Source organism: Mesocricetus auratus, unplaced genomic scaffold, assembly GCF_017639785.1.
Source record: "Mesocricetus auratus isolate SY011 unplaced genomic scaffold, BCM_Maur_2.0 Super-Scaffold_100008, whole genome shotgun sequence".
Taxonomy (NCBI): domain Eukaryota; kingdom Metazoa; phylum Chordata; class Mammalia; order Rodentia; family Cricetidae; genus Mesocricetus; species Mesocricetus auratus.
In genome coordinates, this window is record NW_024429192.1 from 67367194 (window position 1) to 67386646 (window position 19453).

Below are 19453 nucleotides of genomic sequence, written 5' to 3' on the forward strand. Positions count from 1 at the left end.
AAGGGGAGGTGGTCACCCCTAACCAAGAAGCAATTTGCAGTTGATGATAGCTGCTTAGAGAGGGAAAGTCCGTTTTCTTCAGTGGAGTGACACTGGGTATATCAACAGTTGATGATAGCTGCTTAGAGAGGGAAAGTCCGTTTTCTTCAGTGGAGTGACACTGGGTATATCAACCACATTCTAGGGCAGGCCCCAACACAAAATAGACTCCGTGGTTTTGTTGTTTTTGTTTGTTTGTTTTGAGCCTTTAGGGGACAGATTAACTTTCTGTGTGTCTATGCCTCCCTCTCCCAACCCCCTTTTCAGGAACAAGAAAGAACATGAAGTTGGGAGGAGTTCAGGAATGGAAGCAATATGATTAAAATATACTCTACAAAATATTCTAAAATATTTTTTAAAAAAGAAAGCTGGAGGGTGTCTATAATACCTCATCTAACAACATTGCCCTTTTATCATTAAAAATAAAATAAAAACAACCCAGACAAAAAGTTACCAGAGACTAAAATCATAGTCACAAGCTATATACAAAGAGCATTTAGGAGGGCAGTGGTTCCATGTTTTACAATAGACCTGTTAGATTAAATCATCTAGTGATATCACAGTTATTCTGGCTTATGTGTATCATATCGGTTCTGCATGAGTAAAGATATTTAAAACATTAAAAAGAAATAGAAAGCAAAAGGCAATTGGAGCCTGAGCAGTGTGTACAGGATACCACCCCACCCCCAGCATACAGAACCCGACCAGTGTGGCCCAGAGTGGGGATTTATTCTCATTTCCACTTCTAGTCACACATTGAGATCAAGATGCAGTAGGGAAGCACTTTATTAGCCTTTCTACATTTGATCATCTGTCTCCTCCTCATTCCTGCCACCTCATCTGGTGCAGGGGACTACACCCTATGGGGAGCCCTGTTTGTGATTCTCAGGGTGGGAGGATAAGAGGATTGGTCCCCTCTGCTGGCCCGGGGCACTCGGTGGAGCGTCCTGCCTTTCCTGGGAAAGGTAGCACCACCAGCTTCTTTTCCTCGGGCCCCAGGTAGAGGAAAGAAACATCCAGCTTATCCCCCTGGGGATTCGTGGTTAGATCCAGCTGCACGGGAAAGGCTTCCACGGGACTGGGACTCGTTTCCTTAGAGTCTTCGGGCTTCTCAACATCCAGGCTAGGGAGGTGCTGGATGGATCCTCTCGGAGCAGTCTTGGAGGGGGAGCTGGTGGGGGCCGTGTTTTTCTGAGGGACCTCGTCCACTGTGGGGAGTTTCTTGGGCTCCTGGGTAGCAGCAGGGTTATCACCTCCAGGAACCTGAGCCTGAAATAACAATGTTTTCAAATGGAGAATTCTACAGGGAATGCCAGCTCCAGGCAAAGCAGTTTTGTGGCTGCGCATTTGTAAGGAGGTCTTGGACTTGAATAGCCTAGCCTGGAATTCTTCCTTCCTTGCCTCAAGACTACTGAGTGCTGGGATTACAGGTTCTGGATGCTTACAGAAACCAGCTCAGCGGTGGTTCTCAAGACTACGGAGTGCTGGGATTACAGGCTCTGGATGCTTACAGAAACCAGCTCAGCAGCGGTTCTCAAGACTACGGAGTGCTGGGATTACAGGTTCTGGATGCTTACAGAAACCAGCTCAGCGGCGGTTCTCAAGACTACGGAGTGCTGGGATTACAGGTTCTGGATGCTTACAGAAACCAGCTCAGCAGCGGTTCTCAACTTTTTGAATGCTGAGATCCCTTAATACAATTCCTCATGTGTGGTGACCCCCGACCATAAAATTACTTTCATTGCTACTTCATAACTGCAATTTTGCTACTTTTATGAATCTTACTGCAAATATCTGTTTGCTGATGGTCTTAGACACGCCCCCTCCCCTGTGAAAAGGTCATTCACCACCACCACCCCACCACCACCCTCGGCCTCGGCCAAGTGGTCAACACCAACAGTTTGAGAAGCACCGAGCAACGGGTCTGGGCCTCCTGATACAAAGATCTATAAGGAATCATGTAAATGGCCAAGTGGAGTCAAGGTCTGCAGAAACTGGTCCTCGGCTCTTTCCCTTCACAACAGTGGTTCAGAGGGGCTTAAGGAATTTATTCAGAGTCCCCAGTGGGTTGCATTTGCTCCCAGGTGTGAGCAAGGGCGCTCTTTTATTGTTTGACTTGTACTAGTTCCTGTATGGCACCTTTCATCCTAGTCCTCTCTTGGGTCCATCTTAGGGATCAGAACCGGCAGGCGATGAGGGTAGCAAGACCCAGACAGGGAAGGTGGGTGCCAGCAGCCACACAGTTCATTGGGGCAGAACAAGGATGAAGCCCAGGCAGCCTGACTGGCTGGATCAGGCTACCCCACAATAAGTACTTGGTATTGTGAAGAGGGATTTGGAAGTGAGCCTCCCTGAGATGAGAGAGGTAGCTCTGAGATACTGAATTTAGCACCTTGAAGACTTAAAAACTAGGCAAGTTTGTAGCTCAGTGTTTCTGAGTGTTTTCCTTTATCCTACAGGGCCACTTTGTGACTAATGTAGCAGGATAACCCTCTCTCCTTTAGGCATGGGCTTAGATGGCCTAACTAAGGTGATCCTGGATCTTGAGAAAACCAAAAGTGGGTGGGGCATAGGCACCTAGAGATAGATGGTCTGGTTCCATTGGAAATCACCGGGTTAGGATGATAGGCTCAATGGGGAAAGCCACAATCCTGCAAGCCCAGTGGCCCGAGTCCCAGGTCCCAGAACCCACGTGAAGAACAAACCACCAAGTTGCCATGTGCTCATATACTACGTTCGCAAACACACACTAATAATAACATTTTTAAAAAAGAGATAAATACCTGAGATTCGAAAAACTCACAAGTCACAGAGATTCTTTTTTCTTTAACCACACCTGATGCTTTAATAGCTGGTATTTGAACCAGAGAACCATGGCAAATACCGACGGGCTAAAAGAAAGAAAGACGTCATGTGAGTATTCAGTCACCGGTGAGCAGAGCCCCTGCTTTCTGCTCGTGTAGACACACAGCGGCACCATGCTTTCCTGTGTAGACACACAGCGGCACCATGCTTTCCTGTTCCTGCCTCGAAAGAGGGCAGGACTCAGCCAGTTCCCTCTGAATTATCTAAAACCAACCAAGTGCAGCTTGATGCTGGCAACGGGAACACTGGCTTTTACGAAGCTCCTCCTGCTCACTGCCTGGCCCTGGCTCTGGGCCTGCCATTGACTCAATTAGGAAGGTTGGTGGTTTCCTCTCTACAGCAACCCTTAATATGCTCCAAATGAAGTTTTGTCTTCTCAGGCAAAAATACTCTCAGTTCCTTCAGTTTTTGTCTGTTTGAAAATAAAACTACTTTTAGAAAATGATAAAGGAAAGCTGGGTGGTGTCGGCACACACCTTTAATCCCAGCACTCGGGAGGCAGAGGCAGGCAGATCTCTGTGAGTTCAAGGCCAGCCTGGTCTACAGAGCTACACAGAGAAACCCTGTCTCAAAAAAATGATAAAGGTAATAAATTATTTAGAACAACATAAAGAGACATGACCTGTAACTCCGTAAATGGTTCTCATTGCCTGCAATCCTTTGACTTTTTCTTCTAATCTTTTCACTATTTCATGCATATTTTTCTTCTAAGCACTTAGATCATATTCCATGATATTTTTTCACTGAACAGTATATTATAAAAATCTTTGTATGGCATTGGATAGTCTTCTATGCTTTTCTTTGTTGTGGTTGTTTGTTTCGATGATTATCTTTAAAATGGCTAGTATTTCTTGTCAAACAACTATATATATATATATACATACATATATATACACATACATACATACATATATATATATATATATTATTTTTGGTTTTTTTTGCCAGGGTTTCTCTGCGGCTTTGGAGGCTGTCCTGGAACGAGCTCTTGTAGACCAGGCTGGTCTCGAACTTACAGAGATCTGCCTGCGTCTGCCTCCCCAGTGCTGGGATTAAAGGCGTGTGCCACCACCACCCTTCTCAAACAACTAGATTTAATGGAATTTTTTTAAACGTTGAAACTATTTTTTCATGTATCTCTAGTTTTTTCCTTAGAGTAAATCCTTATTTGTTTTTTTGTTTTTTGTTTTTCTTTTGGTTTTACGAGACAGGGTTTCTCTGTATTGTTTCGGAGGCTATCGGTCCAGCCCAGCCTAGAACTCACAGCGATCGCCTGCCTCTGAGTGCTGGGATTAAAGGCGTGCACCACCACCGCCCGGCGTAAATCCTTATTTGAATGAGGATGTCTTCTATATGCTTATCTATTTGAATCCTTGGTCCCCAGTTGGTGGACCTCTTTGGGAAGGATTAGGAGGTGTGTCAATGAGGGTGGACCATAAGGTTTCAAAAACCTACACCATTTCCAGTCAGTTCTCTCTGTCCCCTACTTGTGGATCAAGATGCAAGCTCTTTAGCATCCAGGAAAATGCCTGCTTTTTGTTATGCTCCCTACCACAATGGCTGTGGATGCTAACCCAAATAAACTCAGTCTTCTATACGTTTCCTTAGTCATGGTGTCTCATCACAGCAAAAGGAAAATAACCAAGAGACCCTAGAAGAATTATTTTAAGATCATAGGCTATGTAATTTTCAAAGATAAGTGAACTATTATAATAAAATTCTGCCTCAAACTCTAAAGAAGAACTCTTAAGCATATTCAAATAAAGTTTACCAAATTACATCTAAAAAGGTTGTCTGAACATCATATCCTTCTCCAGGTCACATGAAAAAAAGGTGTGAAAATCATTAATGTAACATGGTACCCCAGTCTTCCCTTTTGCTTTTCATCACCATGGCCCAGGAGCTCTAGGAGAACCTTCCAGAGAAACTGCAGGTGCCTGTGATAAGAACAGCTGGATACTCCACACTAGCTAGACTTTTCTTCATTATCTAAATGTGTGGACTTCCTGGTGCTTCACTGGAGTGGAGGGGACCATGGTGCCTGCACTTCAGTGTGGCCACTCACTGGCTAGTCTGATGGAGTTGTTTCAGTTTCCTTTAAAAACAAATACTTCTCCTCCACTCTTGATTCCATTTGTATGAATTGTCTAAAGGGACAAAGCTATTGAGACAGAAATCAGATACACAGTTTCCAGAGCTTCCGAGGGCAGCAATGGGGACTGACTTCATGGAGATGGGTTCCTATTGAGAGCGAATTATAATATTCAAAAATTATGAAGTGGTTATGGTGGGACAGGTCTGTGAATATACTACAAAAATGGAGTTATCTTCCTTAAGAGGGTAAATCTTATTGTGCATGAACTGTGTTGCAATGGAGCATTCAATATAGCTTTGCCCAACTGGTTTCAACACAGCATGCTGGTTAACATATTCTGATATTTTTGGGGTACCTCATTCCTTATTTTACTAGCCTTTCTTTTGTGAAGAATGGCCCAAAGAAGAACACTGTGCTGTATTCCATGTCCTCCTGTGATTTTTTTTCTTTTCTTTGTGATTTTATTACACTGATGATGAAAATCACTCTTAGAATCAAATAAATCCCATCGCTGAGTCAATACCTGCTCAGTTTCTAACTATCCAAGGCATGGAGAAGCATCTTGTGTTCTGTGCCACGCCCAGTGTAATCTGTGCCCAACAAATACTGGTGATCTGTGAATGCTTGCAGATTGTACCAATGCCAGAAACACTCACCGATGAGTCGGAGGGCTGGAGGGAACAGCTGGCCTGGGATTCAGTACATGGTGACTCTTTGATCAAATAATCCACAAAGTAAGCAGGGCCAACCACCCACTGTCATGAAATAAGAGTTAGGAAATTAAAAATCTTACTCCATGGAAAAGTCAGGATTGGCAACTTTCCTTATATAGAACTGTCAAACAGACTGAGGCATGGTCAACACACAAACTCACTGTTCCTAAAATTTCCCACGGGTACCAAGCAGTAATATTGCTCTTTAGAAAATATAAATCAGTGCCCTTCCCTGTTAAGGATGTGAAGGGCACCCTAACATCTCTTATTCTCTTAGTTACCTTATTTTTCCTTGTGAAGATTTGTCTTATATTTAGATATTTATTTATATAAGAGAGATAACAACACAATTGAAATATAAATGAGTCTCCTAGCCCATAACTCATAAAACTCAACACCTACCCAAGGCCTTAATGAAGCAAAAGTTGTCTTTCTAAGTGGTCCATCATCCATCAGAAAGCAGTACACTTATTTATGTCTACCCCCCCCCAAACCCACGTGAGACTATGAATCTGTTCTTGCTTTAAGGGTGGAGAAATAAAATCAAGTCACCTGATACTTGTACAAATTGCAAGGAAAACTGGAAGCTGTCATATGACTGAATGCACAACAGATATGCTAGAAATGGGACCTGAGAGAAAGGACCTCAGGGCCTAAGAAGACAGAAGGCCTAGGTAGCCTCCTCCTAACCCAAGACCTGCAGCTACAGTCTGCGTAACTGACCTGGGCATTTTAGTTTTACCTGACTAGTAGCCCTGGTGACTTTAACAAGTGAGTACTGTTTCGAGGGGTTCTCACTGTTGTACTTTGCAAGCGACTCTGTGGCAGCTTCCAGAACGCTGGGGCTTGACAAGTCAACAGGACCCGGGCAGTCAGGACATATGAAATGAATCTTCCTTTGAGAAACTATTGATGAGAATAGTTTTTAAATATTATCAATTTTCAGTCCTAATAAAAGTCATAATCATACAACTATATATACCCCAGGCAGGCAGACCAAACTAAACTGATAATACCTGTGTTGACAAGGATACAGTGAGAAAGACGGTTTTCTGAGAAAGCATTTAGTTGTTAGCAGTAGTAGTATTCTTTCTTTATCTTTGCCTGCCTCCCTCCCTCCTCCCCACCCCTTCCTTTTTGAGACAAGGTCTCTTGTATCCCAGGCTGGCCTGTGCAATCCAAGGGGCCCTTTAACTCCTGGTCTTCTTGCCAGGGCTACTCTTGCAGGCATGCGCCCTCATGCTTGGCTTTTGTGGTGCTAGCATCGAAGCAGGGCTTCATGCATGCTCGACACTCCAGACTGAGCTCATGTCCAGTCTCTGAACACTATTACTTTTGTAATAAAAAGAGATCAAAGTGAGATCGTCTTCACCTCTGATGGGCTTATTTCCTATAGGAATGTGTTCAGAAGCACATAGGTCATGCCCAACTGACAGCCTGTGGGGTACACAGAATCAAAGAGGGCAATGAACACGGCCCAGCATGAAATGGCAAATATACTTAAAACGTTATGAAAAAAATTTGCAACTCAATTACAGTTCTTAGGTATGAACTTTGTAGATGACAACATTGCATTTCAATGCCAAAACAGTGGATACATCAGTCCCCTCCTTAATTCAATGTCCTTTGTCTTTACTGCTCGTGCAGATGAGGGCCTTTGGAAGGCTGGTGTTTCATTATTGACATGACTGACTTCTCTGTGATCCTTAACACTAAGAATAAAATTTACCACATAGTGACCATACAGAGAACCTTGTAAAGTCAGCAGACAATGTCATTATGGTGGGAACATACCACCTTTGGTTAGAAATGCAAATAAGTCAGAAAGCAAAACTTGCTACACCACCATGCCATCAGTACAGTTGCAATCTCTTTGGGAAGAGCTGGAGATGGCAAATGTGCACTCATCAAGCCAGAGAATTTGCCTTGGAGTGTTTTCAGAGAAAATCCATGATCTTAATTAATGGATATTTGGGGATGGAGGAAGATGGTGGCAGAGCTGTGTCCACACTCTGCCACTGGTACCTCATAGCAAGTCCCCATACCTATGAAATTACTGGCGCTCTTTTCCGTTGTCCTCTGACTTATTTCAGACTGGTCCTGTGTTCACACTGTATGCTGTGGCTCATACAGTGTTTGCTCTGGGGCTTCCTTACCTCAAGGAAGCAGTAGCAGCATCCTGGGCATCTAGAGCTTGTTAGAAACTCAGGCTCTCAGGCCCCGATAGGCCGATGGAATCAGAGTCTACACTTCGACTAGATTTACAGGGAGAGTGCATGCACATAGTCTGTTAAGTGGGCACTTCCCACCTTCCCATGCAATGGACCCCTGCTGTTCAATGACTTTCTCTTGTACAAGGCAGGATCCAGGAGACATGAACCCACTTCAACTGTCCATTCATTTTGACCTTATTCTTGCCTGTTATATGGCAACAGCATTGACTTTTGAAACTTGGTATAAGTTCAGACGTCTTTAGCTGGGGGTGAGGGATGTGCATCCCATATGATAGACGATATAAGACTATAAATCAAGGTAACCCGTGTTGTGCATTTTGAGTGTTTTAGCCAAAGTAGAGAAACTTTACAGTGGGAAAACAACATTCCTTTGGCCTCGTGAAAGCAGCACTGGGACATTCTGTAAAGAAGGGGTTTGAGTTCCTGGACAGAGGTCAGAAAGGGCATCCTCGGTGGAGGGAGAGGCTCAGGCAAACACAAAGATGGGACCATGTGATGTGTGACATATCCGTTGCCAGGGTGACAGGAGGACAGTGGCATAGACAGAAAGGAACCTGGGATCAACTGTTGGTCCAGTGCCACTCAAAGCCGGAGACTGAAAATTTAGGATTGGAAGCAGGTCCTAGCTCTTGATAGTGATTTAGGGAGGTTCCCTGGGGTTGGGGGGGGGGATATGGTGATTGTCAGCGGGGGAGCAGTGCTAGAGGACCAAGCAATGGGCACCATGGGGAACACAGTAAGGGAGGAGAAACCTCATGCCAACCTGACAAAGCCTTAGTTAAGTGCTCTTTTTCTGTCTTGACTCTCACCTGGGCGAAGAGTACAGTTATAAGCAAGTAGATAGAGAACTCTTCTTGGCTTGTTAATGTGAAACATTGCTTTGCATTGGCCATAAACCTAGAAAACAACAACAACAACAACAACAAATACACTTGATGGCATGATGCCGAGAACCACGAGGCTAGCACATTCCCCCCACCTCCACCCTCCCATGTCAAGTAGAATTTTGCTTTACTGTAACGAGAAACTTAGAATCAAGTTCTGTGCTGCCTTTTCCTGGAGCGCAGCCACCCCCAGCCTTCTCACACTTAGGCACGGGTCCTTCTAACTGTAGGAATGGAGCACAAAGTTTGTCGTTGCCACGCTTTACTGCCACTGTCTGCATGTTTGCTTTCTCCAACCTTGGTCTTTCAGCAGCCTGATGCCAGTGAGCATGGGGACTAGGGAGCCACAGTTGGAGGTAGCAAGGTCAGCTCCCAGAATAAAATTCCCTGGCCAAAAGCTTCAGGTTTGAGATTACATAATAAAATCCCCTGGAAATTTACATTTAAAATTACACAAGAAATAAACTCCTAACCCATGTGCTCTTGAGTGAGCCTACACCTCAATGTGGGGTCCTGTGTGTTCCTGAGTGAGCACACACCTCTCTGTGGGGGTCCCGTGTACTTCTGAGTGAGCACACACCTCTCTGTGGGGTCATGCATGCTCCTGAGTGAGCATTCACCTCTCTCTGGGGTCCTGTGTGCTCCTGAGTGAGCACACACCTCTCTGTGGGGTCCCGTGTGCTACTGGGCATGCATATACCTCTCTGTAGGGGTCCTGTGACACTGGACCAACTCTAACAAGAGGACATACAGAGTCTGTTTTTCAAAATCAGGTGCAGGTTGGCATGTTTTGTCAAATAATGAGGAGAGGTAATCTGGATCAAAAAGTTGATTCAAACAACTGAAGATCCCATCTTGTATTTTATGGTAGTCTGTGTCCACGTGTGGAAGAGATCCTAGAATCACTAAGAGTAAGGTGAAAACTAACTCCCTTGGTTTTAAGTCTTGTCAGTACCCATCATTGAAAAGTTGAGCTCAAGGCCAGAGAGATGGTTTAACGGTTAAGACACTTATTTACTCTTCTAGGGAACTGGAGTTTGGTTCGCAGTGTCCACATAAGGTGACTCACAACCAACTGAAACTCCAACTGGGGGCGGTGGGGGAGGGGGCGGTGGGGGAGAGGGGGAGGGGGCGGTGGGGGGCGGTGGGGGGAGGGGGCGTTTCTTATGGCACCTTATGGTTGCTGTGGGCACTGCATGGATGTGGTACCCATACGCATAGGAGAATAAAGTAATTATTTAAGAAAAGGATAAAGTCCGAGACCCTTTACTTCTATGCTTCAGGAAGTTCTCTTAGAAGACCCCTGGTGATCCCCACACTGCAAATCACCCCTTTCCTATACGAAAACCTCATATTAATATTCACCAAAAGAAAACCAAGCAAAATAAAGCAAGACACACTCTCCATTACTGCTGCTGTCTGCCTTATTTACACACCAGAATCTCTCTCTCTCTCTCTCTCTCTCTCTCTCTCTCTCTCTCTCTCTCTCTCCCTCCCTGTCTCCCTCCCTCCCCTTGGTGGCTGCTGAAGGATCTTAGGGTAGAAAACAATTTGGGGAGACGTTTTGGAGTCTAGTCAGTAAGACCCCAGTAGGACATCATAGGAGCCTCCCTTCCTGATTAAACTTGGTCCTGTGTCTATATTAGACTAAGCGCGCAGGCCCTTTGCCTGGGAGGTAAGAAAGACATGAACAGATAGCAGACAAGCAACAGGCACCTGCCCCTAAGGACTTACTGACTCGTGCAAGATCCTCGGGCCGCAGCCCTTCTGTGCCTTCTTGCTGAGCACGTGGCAGCCAGTCTCTGAGACATCCAGTGTGAGGTAGAACAGGGATCCCATGTCCTCCTGTGGTAGGGTTGGAGAAATACCCCCACCCCACATGAAATAATCTCAGGACAACCGGACAAATAGCGTCTTCCTGGGTGAGCCAAAGCATGTGTATAACTACACTGCTGAAGCCCAGAGTGGATCGCTGTCAGCGCTTGTGCTGAGGGGCAGCAAAGGTGTCTAGAACACCGGCTGACAATGGTGGAGCACTGTGCTTCCAAACTGGAAGGCACCTGCTGACAAGTAGCCCTGACTTGCCACCCCTGGCTGGTCTCTGCAGCCTGTCCAAATGCTGCCCCAAAGGCTGTCACTTGCCTGGTAGTGCTCCCTAGCATCGTGCACTCGGGAGAGACTCAACACATAGCCGTCCTTTTGGTCTCTGTTGATGTTCTGCAGGGCAAAGCCTGCAACTGCCAGCACTTGGGAGTCATTACAGCTCAGAGCATCCAGAAGTAGGGAGCCGGTGAGGGGCGGTGCAGGGGGGAGGGGTGGCCCAGGAGGAGAGCGAGCCACGCAGCATGCAGCCAGGGTGCAGAACACCAGAAGTTTGAGCAGAGCCATCCTGGGGGGGAACCAAGGTGGGATCAGTGTGTAGAGATGCCAGGGTGGGCCCTGTTGTGGGGCCTCGAGGCTGACTTGAGAAGTTTCGTAATTGCAACCAGAATGGCTGAATGTGACTTGAAACACTATGTTCTAACATCACCTTGATCCAAACAGGGCATGTTTTGAGTCAATATTTTAGATGGGATTTGTCAATGTTCTAACCTTAGAACTGGAGCATGCCATGCTAAGTTTCCTAACCTTTTCCCAGTAATTACAGCAGATGTTTGACATGATGCGGGAGACATGGCTTCTGTCCCGGTCTCTATTTGCAATACAGGGGAGCCTAGCACCGTGTTCCACCTTCCCTGTAGACGGTCTCATGTCCACACTATTGCCTGGGCAGGAACAGAGACCTTGGTCTTCCCAGATCACCTCCCACCACCTGTCCAGATGAGAGTCTACTCTGCCCGGAACTGAAGATAAGCACAATTCAAAAATTTCCCTTTCTAGCACGGGTATCTGTCAGGAAAACCTTGTGCTTCATCTCAAAATTGTATCTAAGGGGGGAAAAGTTAAAGAGATCCTAACACTTTTCCCATCACACTGTAGATCTTGTCTTCCTTTTGTGCACTGACAAGTAAATTAAGATACAAAAACCTGGTGCTCACCTTGGCAGCACATATACTAACACTGGAACAATACAGAGAAGATTAGCATGGCCCCTGTGCAATAATGACATGCAAATTTGTGAAGCTTTCCACAAAGAGAGAGAGAAAGAGAGAGAACCCAAAACCTGATACTTTTAAGAGAAAGATAATTATGGTCATAGAGACTGACCATAATTCCTCTTTAATTTTTTGTTTTTGGAGACAGAATTTCTCTATATAATAGTTCTGGCTGTCCTGGAACTGGCTTTGTAGACAAGGTTGACCTCAAACTCACAGAGATCCGCCTGCCTCTGCATCCTGAGTGCTGGGATTAAAGGTGTGCACCACCACCACCACCACCACCACCACCACCACCACCACCACCCCCCCCGCCTGGCCATGATTCTTGCCTCTCTTTCTTAGCTTCCATTTACAGCTCAGGGACGTTCTACTTATTAGGATGATATGAAAAGTAATTTATTTTTATTGTTTTGACAGAGCCTAGAACTTGCTATGCAGCTGAAGATGACTTTGAATTTGTAATCCTTCTGCATCTGCCTCCCAAGTGCTGGAATTAAAGGTGCATACCAACATTCCTGGCTACAAAAACACATATCCTTAGTTCCCCAGTCTGTCCTGAAACTTTTAACCCTACTGCTTCAGTCCTTCAAGTTTCTGGGATTACATGTGTCTACCATCATACATCACACATACACACACACACACACACACACACACACACACACACACATTTTATGAGTATGTATTGTCAAGAGTCAAACCCAGGGCCTCACTTATATCAGACATGCATTCTATAGCTGAGCTACATCCACAGGTTACTAAAAAAGTTTCTCTCTCTCTCTCTCTCTCTCTCTCTCTCTCTCTCTCTCTCTCTCTCTCTCTCTCTCTCTCTCACACACACACACACACACACACACACCCCAGCAGAAGCTACCGTGAAAGCAAAGGTTCGAGTCAGGAAGGAATACTGCAGATTAGGCTGCCTCTGCAAGCATTCCCTAAGATGAGCAACCCCTCAGTCCCTACCTCCACCCCAGCCCAGGCTTTCTGTGTTCAGACAGATGGAGGTAGGGCTGCGTCCACCAGCACCCATGTGTCAGGCCCTCAATACACAGAGCATCTCAAAGACTCCAAAGCTTTGGGGGGTCAACACTATTTCAAACACAGTTCCCTACAACTACCAGAGCACACAAGAGGTTTCTAAGTAGTGTTTACTTTTAATCCACAGATACATCTTGGAAATGTCTTTGTTCATACAGAAGAATTTCCAGTCTGTGCGGCCTTTTCGTGGGAACCTGGTGAGAGGGACCAAAGATTTTAACTTCGAGTCAGATCTTCCAAGTAGCTGGAAAGAAACATCCCTCTAGGCTAGATGGAAACCCGACATGTGGTAAACTATGGCTGACAATAGTGAACCAAGCAAGGGAAAAGCTGTCAGTGCTGCTAAAGTATCTAAATTGACTTAAAACTTTGGTCTCATATTAAATCTAAATATAACACCTGACATGTTCTTTTAACTAACATTACTGTTACTAAGAAAAATTTAATTTTATGATAAATTTAATAAATGACTTAAATTTATGATGATAAATTTAATTGTATCATAGTAGAGCAGAAAACAGATCTTTTTTATTTGCCACTCACAGGCAATCAGGTAATGGCATTTGCTCACTAACTTAGTGGTGGTACAGACACTCACTAAAAACTCTGAAGACAAGTTAGCAACCAGGTGAGAAAACCAGGGTTCAGAAAGGGTGGAACTCCTGACTGAATCAGGCCAGAACCCGCACAGAAGCCTTCCCTTTCAGCATTTTCATCAAGTCTGGGGAGATGGCTCAGCCAGTAGAGGTGCTTGCTGCCAAGCCCAATGCCCTGCGTTCAATTCCTGGGACCCTCAGGGTGAAAGGAGAGAACTGACTTCCAAAAGCTGTGCTCTGGCCTCCACAAGCGAGCATGCGTGTGGCACATTCATCACTCCCCATGCACAGAAACAAACATACAAACAAGTAAGTGTAAAAGTATTTTTTTCATATCACTGCTGATTAAGCACTTAGCTATGCTCTTTCAGTTACCAACCCACTGAGGTGGCGAAGCCACTTACCTGCTGTAAGCCTGGCTGCCGAATCTGTCAAATGTGCTAATCATGGCCCCTGCATCAGAAATCATTCGTGCAGAAGGCTAGAACCGTGGCTGGCACGTTGCTAAACGTTGCGTAATACTGCCACCTGTAACTCACAAGTTCTCACTGTGCAATTGCACAATGCCAGGAATTGAGTTAGGCTGTTTTGAATCAAGAGGTAGTTAAGGCTGACGTGGCTTGAGCACGTCCCCAAGGCTCAGAGGCTGGGAAAGCAACCACCTATTGAAACCAGTGGAGAGGTGGCACCTTTAAAAAGAGATTAAGTCCACGGGGTCTGTCCTCATGAGTGGAAACTGTCCATGTCAGGTGAGTGAGTTTGTGATACCGAGCGTCCTCCCCTCCCCTTCCACTGCAGTTGACACAACAAGAAGCCTGTCCCCAGTGGATGTCCCAGTCTCCAGCATGGTGAGTGGGATTCTGGGACAGCAGCACAGGATGGACAGGCTAATACGATGCAGAGTCCACTAATTTTTTTTTTAAATAAACAAGTTGTTAGTAAAGATTGATTTACAAACCCAAATCCGGAGATCACAATTCTTTAGAAATGGGCTCTCAGTTGTGCTTTCAAATGGGAATAACATGAGAACATGGGCATTGAAACCAGAAATAGTTACTTAAAAAAAAAAAAGCAACACAAATTGGGAGGCCATTAGACTGGGAAGGTTTTGGAATTTCACTTCCTACAAAACAAAACAAAGCTCAGGGTAAACGCTGAGACTAGAAAACAACAGCTAACCTCTAGACAGAAGGTTTCTACTATAACCAATAAAAATTCATTTTGCTTCTCTTGTGTCTGCAACTTCATTTTATAAGTTCACCCTCTCACAATCCTGGGCCCATAAATCGATGAATTAAAAAATTGTTTTTTTATGTTTAACTGTGTTGACATTTTCCTTTATGGACTCAAAAATCAGATATTCAAATTCTGGGGTTCAGCAGAGATTTGGTTTCAGTCAGCTGTGGACACACGTTTATGGGGTCCTCTCTGCTAGTGCGTCTGAGGCCCGAGGAAATGTACTCATGACATTCAGGTGGAGGCACCGGAACAACTTTAATGAAGGGCAGATGAACACACGCTAAAAAAGGTCCCGGCCACTTGGTAGACAGGACTCTGATGAGACCCTTATCTGCATGAGCCAGGCTAGTGGTATAACCCTTCTTAAGCCCAGCTTCCTCATCTGTGTGGGGCTTCGAACCTTGCAAGTGCTAAGGGCCCTTTAGCTCCAGTGGGGGTAGTGCCTGCCTCTCTGTGCTGCTTCTCACTGTCACTAGGATGGAGCTTCCTTACCACCATTCAGCTGTAGGTTCGAATACACCTGAGGCCAACCTTCCTCCTCCCGACAGCTTACGGGAGCCCTCGGAGGGTTGGCATAGGGAAGAGGCCAGACTAGTTGCCCTTTCTAAAGATGGTCTCCAGAGCTCATTGATCTGCCCCTCTCTCCTTCCCACCCTTATCTTTCCTTTCTTGCACCAACTCCTCCACATGTCAGCAAAGAACCAGGCTTGTATAAAAGTAACCCTGATAGGTTCTTATAATCTGCCCAGCCCTGCACTAAATACTGCTTTTCTTCTGAACCAGGCATTTAGAAGGTACAATGATTCCTATTGTATAGGAAAGGTTAGAAAGCTTGCCCAAGGCTTCCAGTGCGATTATAAAATCTTAGTTCCTGCTCTTAAGGAGTGGAGACGAGGCAAGCACAGGGAACCCTTCCTGCAAGAGGCAGCATTCAGCCAGAGACCGGAGCCATGGTCCAAGGTGTGTCCAATGGGTGAAGTGGGGGAGGATGTGCCAGGGATGAGGGTAAGGGCAATGCTGTGTTACCATTTCATTGCACTATAAACCTCCCCCCCTCAGGAATCTGAAGGGAGAGTTACAAGGTCCAGGAAACTTAAGAAGCTTAGGAAGTTCACAAAGTTACAAGACTCACAAAGCCACTCCCCACAGTAATTGCTAACTAAGGTCAAAGGAGACTCTAGAGTGAGACTCTGGATGCAGCTTTTTGAGCCAGATGAGAAAGGGCAAACCATGCGGAAGAAAGGAACCCTCAGGCTGGAGCCTGGTTGAAGCCTCTCACCAGCCAGGAAGCAGGAATTACTACATAATTGACATTTGCTGTGAAGGCTGCTGTCTCAGATCAGAATAGCAATGAACTGGAGAGAAAACCATGATCTTGGATTGGCATACTCTGAAAGGTTAAGATTGTTTGTAGTAATAACATCTTCCTTCAGCTGTCACCCAGGATTTCTTCACCAGTTGTAATCCTATCCAGTGTCCTCCAGCAACTGCTCCTATTAATCCTATTAAATACTTCCTGGCTGCTTTGTGAGGGCTTGCTCTGAAATTCTTTCCTGCATCAGAAGATCTGGTTCGACCTGAGTCAAGGGGAACTTGATGGAAAAAGACCCAGGGAACTCTTCAGGCTACTGCAGGAAACAATGACCACCTCCAGTGACAACCAGTCACTCCTGCTGGGGTGTGCTTAGAGTGTCCACTACCATTGACAATCACTCCTGCTGGGATGTGCTCTTCAGTGACCCAGCTGTCTTTGAGTCAGTTATGCTGTAGGAAGTAACTTCCCACCCATCTATCATGAGCTCATGAGTTCAAGATAGATTGGCCTGAATGGCTTCTTTGGTCTGTCCTTGATACGCCTTCTGGGGTGAGAATATATTTGTTGGTATTTCCCCAGGAATGGTCACACGAAAGCAATTAAAGAAAGAGATGGATCATGATGCACGCAGGAAGGTAGATTCAGATGGAAATCATTATAAGCAGAACAAGTCAGTCTCAGACATGTGTGTGTGTTTGCTGTGCTTTTCCTAACTCATCTCGACTTGCTTTCTAGAACCAGATGTTATTTATTGCTGCCAACCCACCCAGCCCAAGGCCACCTCTTACCATTCTGTCTCAGGTCGCTCCTCCTAGAACCTGGCTCTCTAATGCTAGTCACATTTAGGCAATCATTGGAAAATTTTAGACTATTAAAGTACAGTTTCCCCAGCTGACCTGAACAAGGGGGAGCTCATGGACCCCAGACTGATGGCTGAGAGGCCAGCATGGGACTGCTCCAGGACCCCTGAACGTGGGTGTCAGTGATGAGGCCTTGGCAATCTTTGGGGCCTCGGGTACTAGATCAGTATTTATACCTGGCATCTGAATGGACTTTGGGAGCCCATTCCACATGGAGGGATGCTTTCTTAGCTTGGACAGTCTGGATGCTCTCTCAGCCCTGCCCTGGATAATATGACAGACTTTGGAGATCCCTCCCTGGAGGGTTGAGTGGGGACTGGATACGGAGGGGAGGGGAAGGAGAGGGAGCTGGGATTGACATGTGAAGCAAGCTTGTTTCTAATTTAAATTTTTTTAAAAAGCAGTTTCCCATCGACAATGGTTGCAGGGAAAGACTGCCTCCTGTATTGCAAGTGGGATTTCCTATCAAAATTCTTGTTGGGGAGAGGCCAATAAATAGTACAGATGCTGGTTTCAAACAGGCGTAGGTTTAGTTCTAGTTCCGTACTCGCCAATAGGAACCCTGGAAGTGTTTTTCCATACCACCTAGGTTGGGTGTGAGGACCAGTGAAAACAGTGCTCGCCCAGGCATCAGCCTGGGAATCTAGCATGGGACTAATCAAGACCCCCTGAATCTGGGTGTCAGTGAGGAGGCCTAGGTAATCTATTGAGCCTTGGGCAGCAGATCAGTACCCATCCCGAGTATACACACGGACTTTGGACTCCCATCCAACAATGTGAGGTGCACTCTCACCCTGAACTCTTGGGGGAGGGTCTAGGCCCTGCCCTATATGAAATCACAGACTATGGACACCCCCACGGAGGGCCTCACCCTCCCTGGGGAAATGAGGGGATAATGGGGGAGGGTTGGGGGGAGGGCACGGGAGGAGGGGAGGGAAAGGGAGAGGGACCTGGAACTGACTTGTGAAGCAACCTTGTTTCTTATCTAAATTTAAACTGAAAAAAAAAGAAAAAGAAAGAAAACAGTGCTCGGCTATCAGCTTGACTTCTGTACCTCACCAAAAAAGATTCTAAATAGTAAGGAAAGGGCAGGAGGATCTCCACCCACATCATATACTCACAGTCCTATTGATCTAAGAGAGAAGTCTTCACAGGGGAAGCCGCACTCGAGGTGAAGCTCAGTCTTGCAGATCTCACAGCCAGATTTTCCTGAGGACTGGGAGTCACTCAGGCTGGGCGATCAACTCACACAAGCTACTGGTGTATAAGGCAGAACCCCACTTGTTAATTTACTAACCAGAGGGAGCCTCTCCTGGTGTTCCCAGTGGAGCTGAGAGATGCTGCCAGGTTCTTCCTCTGATTGCCTTTTTATAACCTGCCAACAGAGAGCAGCCATCACTTCCGAACCCAGGAACAATGCGCTGCTTACCTGGGTTTCGGGACGGGCATACACCCTGAATGCGAGTGAGAGGCAAGGTCTCTGGGAGAATAGGCTCTAATTAGGTTTCTTTCTAAGGAGCTACCCAGCACTTTGTTCCCACCTAGGCTTCTCCCAGCACTTTTACAAACCCACCCACAGGGTGTGGCTGCCTTGCAGATGTCCTTCTCCACCCATGGAGAAGCTGGTTCCCATAGGTCTCAATCAAGATGTGGCTTTAATTGCTGAAATCCACCATAATAAGTACTGCACAAACATTGATTCAGAAAGATGGGGGGGGGGGGAGGATGGATGCCAGGCATGGGTAAGCGCAGGGCGCTCTCATGGAATGGCAAGGAGTGAGGCTGTGTCAAAGGTCATCCCATTTGATAGCAGGTGTCTTTTCTAATGCATATCACACAGCAGAAGCAGGGTTTGACTTAAGCCCCTGTTCTCCTGGCTCTGGCATACTCAAGCTCAGGAATAAAGACGTGCAAGTACCCCGGGAACAGGGGAGGGATGACTGTGGAAAGCCCAGCAAATCCCACTGGAGCAGAGTATTCCCAGCAGGGATTCAAAGAAAATTCGAAACGCAAATATGAAAGATTAATTTGTCCCTCAAAATATCGTATTTTCACAGTATTCTTTTTTGCATAGTTTTGAATTTTAGGACACTGCTAATGTTTTCCACACCCAGAATTGTAAAATTAATAAATAAAATTGAATGGAGGGGTAAAAAATTAAATTCAAACAAAAAAGAGTGAGCTTGAATTTCAGATGAACACCAGACACAGCAGAAGGAAGAAAAAGACAGCTCGCCCTGCTGACCTACCTCTTGTTGAACGCAGCTCTTTGATCATATAATAGCCTTAAAAATGTAGCATGAAGTAGTTTGTGTATAGCAACTTTAAAAGCTATTTGCATGCACTGTGAAGTTGAAAAACTGCACTGGGAGCCAAGAATGTGACAGAAGACAAGGAAACGCCAGGGCTTTGGCTGCACACCAGAGGCATCTAGTGAATTCAGATTTTGACAGACATCCTTCTGACATGATTAA

The 19453-nt window shown here is 45.7% G+C and overlaps 1 protein-coding gene and 1 non-coding gene across 3 annotated transcripts; one reads left to right on the forward strand and one right to left on the reverse strand.

Annotated features, from left to right (window-relative positions):
- Positions 1-807: 807 nt before the first annotated feature.
- Positions 808-18305, reverse strand: Fetub (fetuin B). Of its 2 annotated transcripts, none has more exons than XM_040751040.1 (8): positions 18101-18305; positions 10973-11219; positions 10565-10675; positions 8756-8843; positions 6455-6618; positions 5656-5754; positions 2823-2930; positions 808-1308 (listed from the first exon to the last, which is right to left on the reverse strand). In XM_040751040.1, exons 2-8 carry the CDS (start codon positions 11216-11218, stop codon positions 925-927), a joined length of 1200 nt encoding a protein of 399 aa, XP_040606974.1. In that variant the 5' UTR covers position 11219; positions 18101-18305; the 3' UTR covers positions 808-924. The 2 variants fall into 2 exon arrangements, with proteins under 2 accessions (XP_040606974.1, XP_005071670.2); XM_005071613.4 differs by lacking the exon at positions 18101-18305 and adding an exon at positions 13970-14126.
- Positions 11861-11967, forward strand: LOC121142111. The gene has a single exon (XR_005879118.1). It is a non-coding gene; the product is annotated as a U6 spliceosomal RNA (small nuclear RNA).
- Positions 18306-19453: the final 1148 nt, after the last annotated feature.